Consider the following 14,672-nt stretch of genomic DNA (forward strand, 5'->3'; position numbering starts at 1 on the left):
TATCTAAGACAAAATGGGCAAATTAAAGAAAAGAATGGCACCTACTCTATCTAAAATATTTTTTACCGTGTAGTGTATAAGTAAAGGGACATATTATATCAACATTATGGAAGATAAATGAACTGTCATTCAAGTTAAGGATAATTTTATGTAGAGTAGATGCATAATTTAGTATGACAGCTTCAGATCTAGACAAACTGTTTATACATGAACATGTAATATAACCTCCATATTACTATTTTATGCATAACATATAAGACCACACCAATTTGATTCCTTGTTCGACGGACCCGCCCGCACCTATTTTTTTCAAAACATTTTTTTTTAATTTTTTTTTATATTCCCGCTTCATGTCCATTTCCCGCACCGTTTTTGTTGTTGTAAATATTATAAAAAGATATCAACATTTGTTTTTTAAAATCACAGTCTAACCTGTATATAACGATTTTAAACATAAAAGCACACACCCACACTGTGTAAATATCTGTGAGAATATTTGTTACAGCATGAAACCTATTTATCCAAAGTGGGAGTGCTCCGATATAAATTTATAACAGCGGAAATACCTGTAAAGAACAAAAAATTGGTTTCTTTCCCCCATACTTATATTCCCTATCAAAAAATGTTCGTTGAATAAAGTACAAAGAACTTCTGAAGGATTTGCCTTCAACTGCAATTATATTGTATGCTGGCGAAACAAAACTATCCATAGCCGCTGCATGTTGATGCACCTGTCCTGATTGATTCAGGGGCCTGTCGTTCAGCAGTTATCGTTTGTTGATGTTGTTCACAGAGGCGGATTTAGGGGGCCCAGGGGCCCGGGCCCCCCTTTTTGGGAAAAAATTTGGTTGCTTATATAGGGAATCACTGAAGCGTGACTGAAACGGCCCCCTCTTAGAGCAGTCAGTGGGCCCCCACTAGATCCGCCACTGGTTCATTGGTTTTTTCCCGTTTGGATATATATAAATTAGATCGTTGGTTTTCCTGTTCGAGTTGTGTACGCTAATAATTTTGGGGTCCTTTATAGCTTGCTGTTTGGTCTGTATCAAAGCCCTGTGTAAAAGGCCGTACTTTGACCTGTGTTTGTTATTATCAGGTTGAGAACAACCCTCCCTCAGACAAGGGGTCATTTTACTCTATTTTATCTAACTAGTGGTCATAATTCCTTATAGACAATAACGTTAAAAAAAATCAATGATAACGGCTCTCTGTGGGATAGTTGATAAAGCCATCCAGCTGAGCTGTCCAATTCGTGTGTATGGATGTAGAAAACGAAACAGAAATACCAAGGATTTGTATAGTTCTTCTATACAAAACCTTTGAAAACTTAGAATTTTGTACTCAAAAAGAGGAGAGTTACATCATATTTTAAACAACTTTTTCTAAAAGAGGGGTCCACTTATTTTGAATAACATTAAACTGTTAAAGTAAATGTGTTAACATGGTTAAAGTCCAGGAATACATGTAATTCAAAATTCTTGGACATTTTTTGACCATTTAATACGAGATAGATATATAGTTCTTTGAGAAAATATGAGCCCTTTTGTACAAACAAATATATTATAACTTATATTGATCCCTCATAAAACATGTAAAAGGGATATTTATAACATTAAGGGGTTGCCCCAAACTGATTATGACTTAGATGGAGAATTGTCTCATTGTCAGTCACACATACACAGACCAGATTTAATTATTTCTTGGTGAACAGGGAAAAAATACTTCAGAAATTAAAGAAATGTCAAAGTACAAGTGATAAATCAAGTTTTAATATTGTCAAAACCTACTATTTTATGTTTACAAAAAAAAATTATAATTGCTCGCCTTTACTTTTCAAGCTTCGCCTCAAAAATTTGCAAATTAAATATTTTTTTATTAAAATTTTCAAATCGCTCGCTCGCTCCAAATTTTGGAGACCAAAAATCCGTAGATCAAGAAATTAAATTGGTGTGGCCTAAGGCATTAAATTTATAAAATGTAAGTTAAACACAATCCGTTTAAGGGCGCTATTCATAGAAAACGAAAGTCAAAGGACGATAACTGTGTCCTAGACAACAAAATATAAGAACTCTTATTAAAACCATAAAAGAATGCGGGATCAAATACAGTAAAAGAAATAAAAATAGATATAATCTCTCAACTGCTTGATAAACGAATTAGGTATTGACAATTCACTTGGAAACTCAACATATACCCTCACGACACTTACCAAAGAGGAAATCCTGGATAATCATAGGTCTGTTCTATGTTCCTTTGGAATTTCAACCAAAGATGAAGAACTGGATCTTCCATCACTGTATTGGATACCTAAACTACATAAGTGTCCTTACAAACAACGGTATATTGCTGGGTCTTCCAAGTGCTCCACGAAACCTCTTTCTAAATTATTAACATCTATTTTATCAGCAATCAAAGACGGGCTTCAAAGTTATTGTGAAACTGCCTATTCTAGAGGTGGCGTGAATCAGATGTGGATACTTAAAAATTCCAAAGATCTTTTAGAGTACATACAATCTAACTCTCTTTCATCTTGTAACAGTATTAAAACATTTGACTTTCCTACTCTGTACACAAGTATTCCACATTCCAAACTAAAAGACAAATTGAAAGAGTTGGTATTACTTTGCTTCATAAAAAAGAATGGCCAACGTAGATACAAGTATCTTGTCTTAGGGAGGGATAAATCCTACTTTGTAAAGAATCACTCTGATTCAAACAAAAAATTCTCTGAAACTGATATTATTAAGATGCTTGATTTCTTGATTAACAACATATTTGTTACGTTCGGAGGACGTGTTTTTCAACAGACTGTCGGCATTCCAATGGGAACAAACTGTACCCCTCTACTCGTCCACTTGTTTCTTTATTATTATGAGGCTGACTTCATGCAGAAACTTCTTAGGAAGAAAGATAAGAAGTTAGCAATATCCTGTAACTCTACTTTCCGCTATATAGATGATGTTCTTTCACTAAACAATTCAAAATTTGGTGACTATGTGGAACGCATCTATCCAATCGAACTAGAGATAAAGGATACTACAGATACAGTTAAGTCGGCTTCATATCTTGACTTACATCTAGAAATTGACAATGAGGGTCGGTTGAAAACAAAACTTTACGACAAAAGAGATGATTTCAGCTTTCCAATTGTTAACTTTCCATTTCTAAGTAGCAACATTCCAGCAGCACCTGCATACGGGGTATATATCTCCCAATTGATACGATATTCCCGTGCTTGCATTTCCTATCATGATTTTCTTGATAGAGGTTTGCTGCTCACAAGGAAGCTATTAAACCAAGAGTTCCAAATGGTGAAGTTGAAATCATCCCTTCGTAAATTTTACGGACGCCATCACGAGTTGGTTGACCGTTATGGAATAACCGTTTCACAAATGATATCGGATATGTTCCTTACGTCGTAACTACAATCCCCTTCCCTTTCATGAATATGACCTACCGAATTAGACTATTTACAGGATTTGTAATCACATAAGCAACACAACGGGTGCCACATGTGGAGCAGGATCTGCTTACCCTTCCGGAGCACCTGAGATCACCCCTAGTTTTTGGTGGGGTTCGTGTTGTTTATTCTTTAGTTTTCTATGTTGTGTCGTGTGTACTATTGTTTTTCTGTTTGTCTTTTTCATTTTTAGCCATGGCGTTGTCAGTTTGTTTTAGATTTATGAGTTTGACTGTCCCTTTGGTATCTTTCGTCCCTCTTTTATGAGATAAAAAAAAAAAAAAAAAACCCAACCCTAACTGTAAAACTATAAAGGCATACTTTGCCTGATTAGATTTGGACTAATATGATTTTACATATAAATGGAACAAATGTAAGAAAGGTACTGTTGCCTTAATTTCCATTCACCATTAGGAATGAGGTACTATCAATTATAAAAGATTTGAATACTGGAGGACTCTTTCTTGAATTATAGGCATTTCTTACCTGAACCATTTCGTTCTCCATTACGTACGATTACAGAAACCATTTCGTATCCTGACTCTTTCGTACCTTATGGAATATTTATATTTATGCCTTTTCATACCTCATGAAATATTTACATGTATCCATTGTGTACCTCACTAAAGATTTATATGTGTGCAATTTCGTACCTCATGCAATATTTATATGTATACCAATCTGCATTTTACGGAAGTTTTATATGTTTGCCATTTCGTACCGGACGGGAGTTATACATGTATATGTATACCATTGGTCATATGAATTGTAAATTTTGATGCAAACATTTTTATTTATGGATCTCTTCTCGGATTAAAGTTTACTTTTACTGTATTTCACTGCAACGCATTTCATAATAAACAGCTGTTAATAACTAGACAACTAAATGCAGAAAATTATCCCACTGTTGGTTCATTAACCCGATATTGAAAAATTTAAGTTGAAAAATAAGTTAAAAAGAAACCCTGCAAGCAAGTAAAGTATAACTAAAAATATCCACGTTTCAATATATTGTTATAATGTTCGTTTGAATTAATATTATTTCCAATGTACTATTACATATTCTATCTATTTACTTATGTATCTTGTTGATTTTTACAGTATACATTAAATATTAAAACAATTTAAAATTTACAATTGAGCAGTATGAGGATTTTTCCCTTTTTGAGTTATTGCCCTTTAGAGTCAATTTTTAACAATTTGCATTAATTTGGTAAATTTTTACAAAATGTTTTCCTCTGTATCTTAAGGGCCAAGTTTATTATAGATAGAGAAAATTAAGTAAGTAGCAAGTATGTTCAGTATAGAAAGATCTACAAACACATCAACATCACCAAAACACAAGTTTGCCATGAATCCATCTGTGTCCTTTGTTTAATATGCACATAGACCAAGGTGAGCGACACAGGCTCTTTAGAGCCTCTAGTTTTGAAAAATTTCCAATACCGAGGTCGGACAAAATATAACTGATTCACAAATATAAACTAAAAGATAGATATGCATTGATCTATGAGGTGTAAGATGGTACTTTAAGGAAGGAAATGGCAGAGATACGAAATTGTTATAGTACGAAAAGACTTGCTACAAAACCATTACGAAATTATTTATTGATAAAGAGAAAAAAGCGACAAAAAACAAACTTTTCCGAATTAAGTCAGGTAAATATAGCTCCATTGGTTGAACAAAATATATAAACCACAATCATATTTTTGGACTTGTTTTAATTTACATTCGACTTTATCTTTTGTTCATCCTTTTTTTCGTTGTTGTAATTTCTGATTTTTGATGAAACTCATTAAAATTCAAATTTTCTTACAGAATATTTGTGGACCGGTGCAAATGATTTCGACAAAGATGGATTATACACATTTGACACAGAAAGTAGTTCATTTGCATTCAATGCTGTCCCTTTTGGAATAGGTAAATTTAACTAAGTTGTTACTTAACACTACAAGGGGATTACACTGTACAAATCGTCTAAACTTTTTAATCACGTTCAATTGATAAGAAATATGTAGCGTCTCCAAGATAAAATTAAGTCTTTGTCACTGCTAAATATCCAATGTTATTTTTCCGATACACATGTTGTGTGGTTCACAAACTAATATTTGATATTTGATTATGTTTGGATTATTCTAATTCACTAAATCTGTTAAAACTGCTAGTTATTGACAACGTAACAAAATAAGTAAATAAATATCAATTTCAGTGGAATTTCAAAATGTAATTATCACCGATACATGCCTTATAGTGTCAATAAAAGTTTATAATTATTCGTTTGAAAGATCTTTCACAGCAGACATTTGGTTTTAATGGCACTTGAATAAATATTAAACACAACCTTCATCTATACTTTATTAGTTTAAAATGTTACTAGAACACACGCGGGTATATACAGCTTGTAAACTGTTGTAGGATGAATTTTTGTAAAAGATATTATGTCTGGAGAATTTCTTGTAAGCGCATCAAAAGCCCTCTCCCTTTTTCCAAATTCCGTTATATTTTCATTTCTGTTAAATTCAATTATTTTCGTGTTTCTGGTCACAATTATTCTTCCCCAATTGCTACAATGCATTTTATGACTAAATTAAAATCAAATTAAATTTGCACCGCTTCAATCATGAAATAAATGAAACTGCTTATAGACCATAATTATTCTAATAAAATATGCTTCTAGGACAATCCATCAGTGATTATCTATTTGAGAGTCCTATTAACATGTTAATGTTTGGATTTTTTTTGGGTACTATATTGCGTTAGGCCCCTTGTGTTATTCAAGATGAAGTGAAAAATAATAAGTCGATTAATTATTTCAGGTCTTCAGAGAACTTCCAGTGAATGTGTGAGGATAGGTTTAGAAAGCGGTATATGGTATTGGTTTGAAAACACATGTTCTAATTTTTACTCATCCTTCATATGCGAGTATCCCAGAGTAAGTATAATCCTTCATTTAGCTTTTAGTTTGACATATTCTATTTCCGTTAAAAGCGATAATATAACTACAACTGATATATGAAGAAGACTTCAGGACAGGTCACAGACTGCTCACAATCAATAAATGATGCATGTCTTGAAAATAACTCTGCTTTATATTTGAACAAATATTTTTAAACTAATTGTAATAACTCTGTTTATATAATCGGATTATATGTATTACAATATTTACAAAATGACGTCACTAATCGTGGATTTTGATCCAATTTCAAGAATATCAATCTTGTCTTGTCATGCTTTATGATATTATCTTTTTTCTTTAAAATATTGATATAAAATAAATAGAACACACCCGCGAAATCGCGGGTATATACAACTTGTGAACTGTTGTAGGATGATTTTTTGTAAAAGATATTATGTATGGAGAATTACATAAAAGGTATCACACGCCCTCTCCCTTTTTCCAAAGTCTGATATTTGTTTCCTTTCTGTTAAATTCAATTATATTCGTGTTTCTGGCTCCGACCACAATTATTCTTCTCCTTTGCTACAATGCTTCTTTTGGTAAAAGTCAAATCAAATGAACAATTTGCACCGTTTCAAACATGAAATAAATGTAACTGCTTATATATAGACCATTATTAGTCTAAAAAAATATGCTTCTATGACAATTCATCAGTGCTTTTTTCTTTGAGAGTCTTATTAACATGCCAATGGTACAATTTGAATCATGTATAAATGACTAATACCGACTAAGGCTAATTTGAGGGGTTATCGGAGGGGTCCTGATCCCGAAATCCCGGGCTTAAAACCATGAAATCCCGTGATGCAGAATTTAAAGAAATTCATATCCCGAAATCGAAAAATATATTCCCGGATCCCGTAAGGATCAATCCCCAAATCCCGAGCTTAAAAACATCCGAGCCCGACGCCCGTGTAATTTCTACCTAACTTTCATTTTTGCCAAATCACTATTTTCCCTTTTAACAATAAATTGTTATGCCCCAATTATGCTATTATGCTAACATAGAAATTCCCTTACAGAATACAGAGAGTCTCTATATATTAAAGTAGCATAATCGAAGTTTACATGTAGATAAACGCGAAAAATATTTGTCCTTTCTAAAGAGGTATAATAGTTGTGATTCTTGCGATCTAAACACCATGATATGGAGAATGCTCTACGATTGGTTGTACTTGTGTCACATGTTTTACTTATTTTAATATATATGCAACTGGTATGACCCCTTAAATAGTAAACATTTTAAAAAGAACAGTAGACAGAATACAGAGAGTCTCTTTATGTTAAAGTAGTATTATCGTAGTTTACATGTAGATAAACGCGGAAAATAGTTGTCCTCTCTAAGGAGGTATAATAGTTGTGGTTCTTGTGATCTAAACACCATGATATGGAGAACGCTCTGATTGGCTTATCTATTTTTTATTTTGTTATCTATCATACGATTGGTTGTATTTGTGCATGTTTCAAACCGGAAGTTTTATCTATGACTAAAAGACAGTCTGATGACGGAATCATATCCGGACTCCTTTTTTGTCGTTTTTCTCCCAAAATAACTCAATCTGAATAATCATAAGAATGGATGACAAATGCGACTATGCATGTTACCTAAAGGACACAGAGGCATGATGATTGATTTATTGTGGAAGGAAGAGAAGCGACACACAAAACGAGGTCTTCTCGATTAATAGTATAGATGTGTTCTATTTAAGATTAAACTCTGTGTTGCTCTTCAATATAATGTCAACTGTTAATTTCAAGTCACAAACATTCATATTATGGTTATATTTATAGATTTGTATGCTTCTATAACTGATTGTCTTACTCACAAAGTGCAATATAAGAACAATTGTAAATTAAATAAAATAGTTATAATAACATTTTAGCAAATTAATATATTGATTGATATTAAATATTAATTTATGTAATTACTGACAAATTGGCAATTTGGACTCTCTTAGACTAACGATTGACCTTCAATAGTCTTGTCAAAATTGAGAGAATAACGCTGTTCAATATAAATCTTCACTTTGGACAAACAAAAAGCCGAAATATACCAACGATCCAAACATTTTCTTATCGATGATGTCAAATTGCCAGGTTGCACAGAATCATAATTTATTTCGTTTGATTTAAATGATTATTCATATATTAATGATGCTGTGTTTCTCAGTATAAATCGATATAATAATCGATCCAGCTGATGTAATAGATTATTAAAAACACTTCCAAATGTCTACATAAATTTGTAACTGTTTTTTTATACCTTTTATCTTTAAGTTATTATTATCACGTTTCCTGATATGTTCAATTTTTTTCCCGAAAACACTTTTTTTAAGGAATTTGACCTAATTATTCTATGGATTCACTATATTGTTCAATAATGTCTTGTGATTTTTCTTTAACCATTAATTGACTATTAAATTAGTTGGTCTAGTATTGTGATATCTGATATTCTAAGTTGATGATAATGTATACATTCAAATTCAGATTATATTAAATTTTATTCATTAGCCAATATGGAATCATGTGTGGCTGCTCTACTTGGAATATTATATTCTGATATATATTAAATATGTGGCTGACTTGACGTGAATCAATTATTCTTTTTGATCGTGAAAAGCGAACAAAAAATTCTAGTTTTATTTAATCAGAGAATCAATCGACAAGAGTGCCAGACAATACTAGTTTATGTTTCTTGTAGTTAACAAAACTGTTCTATCCTATACATATGCCATGTGATGTCGATTTTAGATTTCTATTTTCGTTACGTTCATGTGTCTTTAACTTGATATTGTTGTGTTTTTCAGAGAGTTTGTCCATAGAGATTTTGACACTGCCAACGATGTTCTTCATTTGAAAAAAAATTGTCGATGACTGATAAAATAAAATTATTAAAAGCGGATTTTTCTTTTCTTCAAAAAGACAGAAATGCTATATCAAGGTGGCATCATACACTGTTAGACGCTAACTTTTAGAACCTCTCCCCCCAAAAAAAAGTCAAAACACAGCTAAACATAACAACTGTGAGAGTGACCAATTTATGTTCCAGTATGGGCATTTGTTCTTGTAAACCTTGCAAACATGGGTGTTTCTTGGGTACATCAGTGAGGTCTTAACCGAGGAAGTCATCATGGACACTAATATTTTAAAAGGACAAATTAAGACATGATTGCAACTGCAATAGGACATAAACTTAAACTCAACTCTTGGTTCTAATATTTCTTTATAACCCACAACAGAAGAGTTGCTAGAATAGCGCTACACAATAAAAAGCCAAGAAGAGTTTCCTTTGAATAATCTCTTTTTTCAAATATGTTGAATACATAAAACTCTATATGATGACCAAATTATGAAGCTGTTACTATCGGATATAGGTGTTACAAAGCGGGATGTTTGGCTAGCCCCAAAAACCAGGTTCAACCCACCATTTTTTCTTAAAATGTCCTGTACCAAGTCATGTGTGTGTTGCATGTTTTTTTTCTGTTGTGTTGTTGTTCTCATCTTATGTTTGATGAGTTTCCCTCGGTTTTAGTAGGACACTCGGATTTGTTCTTTCTCAATCGATTGAATGAATTTCGGACAGCGGTATACTACTGTTGCCTTTATATTTATCCTCTTTAATTTGCAACTTATCTGGTTTTTGCATTGATATGAGCAGTTATTTCATGATTTTCGTGATTCTTGGTTATTGTATTAGTTTCACTAGTTGATATTAGATGTGTTTGAATCTGTTAGTTTGCTGACAAAAATACAAATTTATTTTCTAAAATTTTAGAAATTTGTATAAAGTGGTACACTGGGTATATGTCAATGAGACGAAATAACATTTGAAACTACATTATTTAAATACACAAAGTGTGGTGTTAATAACAAAGAATTATTTTTAAATTCTAGTTACATCAACGGTACCAATGCTATTGCACAATATTGATACTAAACACTGTAATTTGAAACTGTTTTTAGACAGAAACCTATTCTATAAAATAGAAGTTGACAACTGTCTAGTTAGGTCTCCAGTTGTTTATGCTCCATTCTGGATTTTCAAAATACAATCATATAAAAATAATTAGATGTTGTACGATTGCCAATGCGACAATTTCCAATCATAGACCAGCATGAGGATGATGAGGTTAACAAATATAAATCACCATAAATCTAGAATGGGAAAAACAGATACCATATAAAAAGATAGGATTAATCTCGGCATTACAAATGTGAATCAATTCACTTACGAAAAAAAACCAGAATGATCTATGGGAAAAAATGGAACGTGTCAGATCTCCACTACGTGTAATGTTTCTGCAAATAGATCAGTGCAAATATCTTGGGTGCCCTTTTTTTATTTTTTTATTTTCTATCTTTTTTATGGGCAAGACAAAGTCATAATTTCTTATCCCGTTTTTTAGTAATAGCAAATTGTACTGTCAAAGAGGGACGAAAGATATCAGAGGGACAGTCAAACTCATAAATCGAAAATAAACCGACAACGTCATGGCTAAAAATTAAAAAGACAAACAGACAAAAAATAGTACACATGACACAACATAGAAAACTAAAGAATAAACAACACGAACCCCACCAAAAACTAGGGGTAGGTCACATTCATGAAAGGGAACGGGATTGTAGTTACGTCGTAAGAAACATATTCGATATCATTTGTGAAACGCTTATTCCATAACGGTCAACCAACTCGTGATGGCGTCCGTAAAATTTACGAAGTGATGATTTCAACTTCACCATTTGGAACTCTTGGTTTAATAGCTTCCTTACTAAATTTACACACCATAAGAGCTGTGTTACTACATCTAGTGTGATGGTGGGGAGTACACATAATCTGTACAGAGGTTAAAACGAAGTTTCAGAATTTGTGAGTAATATGGAATCGAAAGCGTTGCTAATTGCAAAGATTATCAAGAAGAATGACTCAATACCAATGACTGACGAAATCATGACACAGATTAAGTTGAGTGTTTGTAGTCACATCTGTTGTGAAGCTCTGAACGGTGATAAGGTTCGTGACCACAACCATTTAACTTGAAAATATGACACTCATCTATTCTTGGAGTAAATTGTGTGGTCTTGTATTAATCTCAGTTTGTTCTGTTTGACTTTCCATAATTAAGTGGTTTTACGTCTTACATTATCATAGTTTATCCGAATTGTAAAAGCAAAAAATTCGACCAAGACGATACTCGGAGCCGTCTTAAAGTTGCAGTGAGATGAGGGTTTTTTGCTCGGTGTTGAAGGCCTCAATTTAGGTGCTGTGCTAGCTCTTTGTGTATTTTTCTCTGTTGTTGTGAATGATCTGGGTCTATGTCATGAATTGACACCCCGTAAATTTTGTTTTTCTATTATAACAAATATATGTCTATTTTTTTTTCTATATTAAGCCATGGCGTTTTCAATTTATTTTCGATTTATGAGTTTGACTGTTACTCTGGTATCTTTCGCCCCTCTTTTAATGTGAAAATAATTGGGATTCATCAGTCAACAATGTGTGAAAATACATATCAGACATAGAATACGACTAGCTAAATACCTCAAACAAACAAATAAACAAATTAATCTAACAAAGATGTCACCAAAATGATGTAGTAGATAGTACATTCGACAATGACCTCAACAAATAAGGTTTTTGTCGTTGATAATACATACCGTATATAGTATGCACTTATTTCACACAGTAAAATTAATTAAGTTAATATAAATGAAAGGATACACAACACTGTAAAACCAAATTATGTACGAATTGCAACTCGTGATTTCCTGGCACCAGTAATACCAAAATTTCAAAGATTGCAGAATGCATAATGACTGGGGTTAGTCAAAAGTCGAACTACCAACAGAAACATTAAAGCACGTGACACTGAATATTTACATTTTTGAGAAAAAAGAGAACGTTCGTCGACAAAAACCAGGGATCATGAATTTATTTTTAACAACCGATTTGCAAGTACAGGTTTGAGTTGCGAGTTTGAGTAGCAACTACAAGCTCTAGAATGCCGTATTAGTTTAGAAACGTTTGTTCCATACAAAAGTAACGTTTGTATATTGATGCTAAGTCGAGGAAAATCTAAAATTCAAAATTGAAATCGGTTTTTTTTTAGCATAGATTCTGGTATTGAGTTGACAAATGTCTAGAAATGGTGCGAATATAGCATTTTTGTGGTTTTCAATCTCCAGTACGACGAGATATAATAAACGGGGTTAAACATTTTAATGAGATCTCAACCCTCCCCCTATACCTCTAGCCAATGTAGAAAAGTAAACGCATAACAATACGCACATTAAAATTCAGTTCAAGAGAAGTCTGAGATGTCAGAAGATGTAACCAAAAAAAATAAACAAAATGACAATAATACATAAATAACAACAGATTACTAGCAGTTAACTGACATGCCAGCTCTAGACTTCAATTAAACTGATTGAAATATTATGATTTCATCATATGAATATCAGGCACAATCCTTCCCGCTAGGGGTTTAGTATCATACCATCATGACATATATGAGAAGAACATAACCCGTGTCATGCCAACAACTGGTTTTTGAATAACTGTGTTTAGTTCCGATACAAAGACCCTATAAGTAAATCAATATTAACGCCAAAATATGCAATCTTTAATGACCTGACAACAGTATCGTAACTATATCCTTTTTTAATAAGTCTATTTAAAGGTTTTGCTGGTTTCGGAGGTGAATACTGACATTTTTGTGCTTTATAAAGAATATTTCCATAAAAATTGGATGTGAAATACCTGAACGTATAAGAAGTCTGCATGTTGAACTATATTTACGAATGATGTCATTTTACCGATGATAAAATTAAGTAAATGTGTTGACTAGTTTGTGATATCGAAAACCCTGGTGTAATAATTTTTCAGTGATACATAAATTTCTCTCGTTAAAATCTAAAACATTGTTACATACACGAGCGAATCGTACAAGTTGAGATATATAAACACTGTAAGATGGTGACAAGGGAACGTCACCATCTAAAAATGGATAATTAACGATAGGAAATGAAAAATCAACTTTTAATTAGCTGCCATATTTTCACAACACCGACCAAGTGAAATATCTTTTTGACGATAATACAAAATGGATGTGTAAAAAATGATAAAATCATGTAAAGATGACTAAGTTTATGATATATGCATGCATTGGTTCAAAAATCAATTAATTTTATTTATAAACAGTTACTTGTTTCATAGAATCATGAAAATTAAGGCCTAGTTTTATAAAAATATAAATCAGGAAAACCTTAGCAATTTATTGTATACAAATGTACAACAAATCAAGTCTATTGAAAATTACAACTTGATTGGCTGGGCTTGGCTGGAATGAGTTAGGATCCTGTAATTATTTTTTTGAAAGAATTTAAACTAATTTTGAGGCCTTTTATACATGTAGCTGACCATGCAGTATGAGCTTAGCTCATTGTTAAAGGTCACAAGGTGACCTAAAGCTGTTAATTTCTGTGTCAATTTTTCTCTTGTGGAGAGTTGTCTCATTGGCAACCTACATTTTGTACCACATCTTCTTTTTATGCCCCACCTACGATAGTAGAGGGGCATTATGTTTTCTGGTCTGTACCTCAGTTCGTTTGTGCGTCTGTTCGTCCCGCTTCAGGTTAAAGTTTTTGGTCAAGGTAGGTTTTTCTTTAGATTTTTTGGCATGATCATGTACCAATCTGAAGTAATGGTCAATTTGCCTGAAAAAACAATTTCAGGGGCAAGAAATCCGACAAGATGTTATTGGATTGTATCATCCCGAATGTATCATATCTTCATTATTACAAAGCTAATCCAGATGCTCCGCAGGGCGCAGCTTTATACGACCGCAGAGTTTGAACCCTGAACGGTTGGGGCAAGTATGGACACAACATTCAAGCTGGATTCAGCTCTAAATTTGGATTGTGATTAAATAGTTGACACAGCATAGGTTTCGGACACAGAATGAATGTGGTCTAATGAACTTAAAATATTTTTTTACCTTTGAGCAATTCTCTAGGCTGTTTAATATTAATCCTCTCAAAAAAATGTTTGAAGAAATTTTCTTTTTTCTACTATGAAATCTGAAATGAGAAAAATTTAACACCCCCCACCCCCCCCCCCCCCCCCCCCACCCATTGTTTTTTTCACATCCCCCTTTCCCTTTTTCCAAAACTGATCTCAACTCAAAGTTCTAATGGAGTTTGCAGCAATGACTACTCATTTAAATACATCATAAAATATTAAAATGTAACAAAAGGTGC

The 14,672-nt window shown here is 32.8% G+C and overlaps 1 protein-coding gene across 3 annotated transcripts in view; it reads left to right on the plus strand.

Moving 5' to 3' along the window:
• The window catches only part of LOC139485497 (lectin BRA-3-like), a 45,944-nt gene extending 36,626 nt beyond the window's left edge, over window positions 1-9,318 (plus strand). For all 3 annotated transcript variants that reach the window (XM_071270014.1, XM_071270013.1, XM_071270015.1), the window contains exons 6-8: window positions 5,279-5,380; window positions 6,277-6,392; window positions 9,224-9,318. In XM_071270014.1, coding sequence (XP_071126115.1) covers window positions 5,279-5,380; window positions 6,277-6,392; window positions 9,224-9,238 — 233 coding nt within the window. In that variant the 3' untranslated portion in view covers window positions 9,239-9,318. The remainder of the gene's footprint in view (window positions 1-5,278; window positions 5,381-6,276; window positions 6,393-9,223) is intronic.
• The last annotated feature ends 5,354 nt before the right edge of the window (window positions 9,319-14,672 follow it).

Source organism: Mytilus edulis, chromosome 8 (assembly GCF_963676685.1).
Source record: "Mytilus edulis chromosome 8, xbMytEdul2.2, whole genome shotgun sequence".
Taxonomy (NCBI): Eukaryota; Metazoa; Mollusca; class Bivalvia; order Mytilida; family Mytilidae; genus Mytilus; species Mytilus edulis.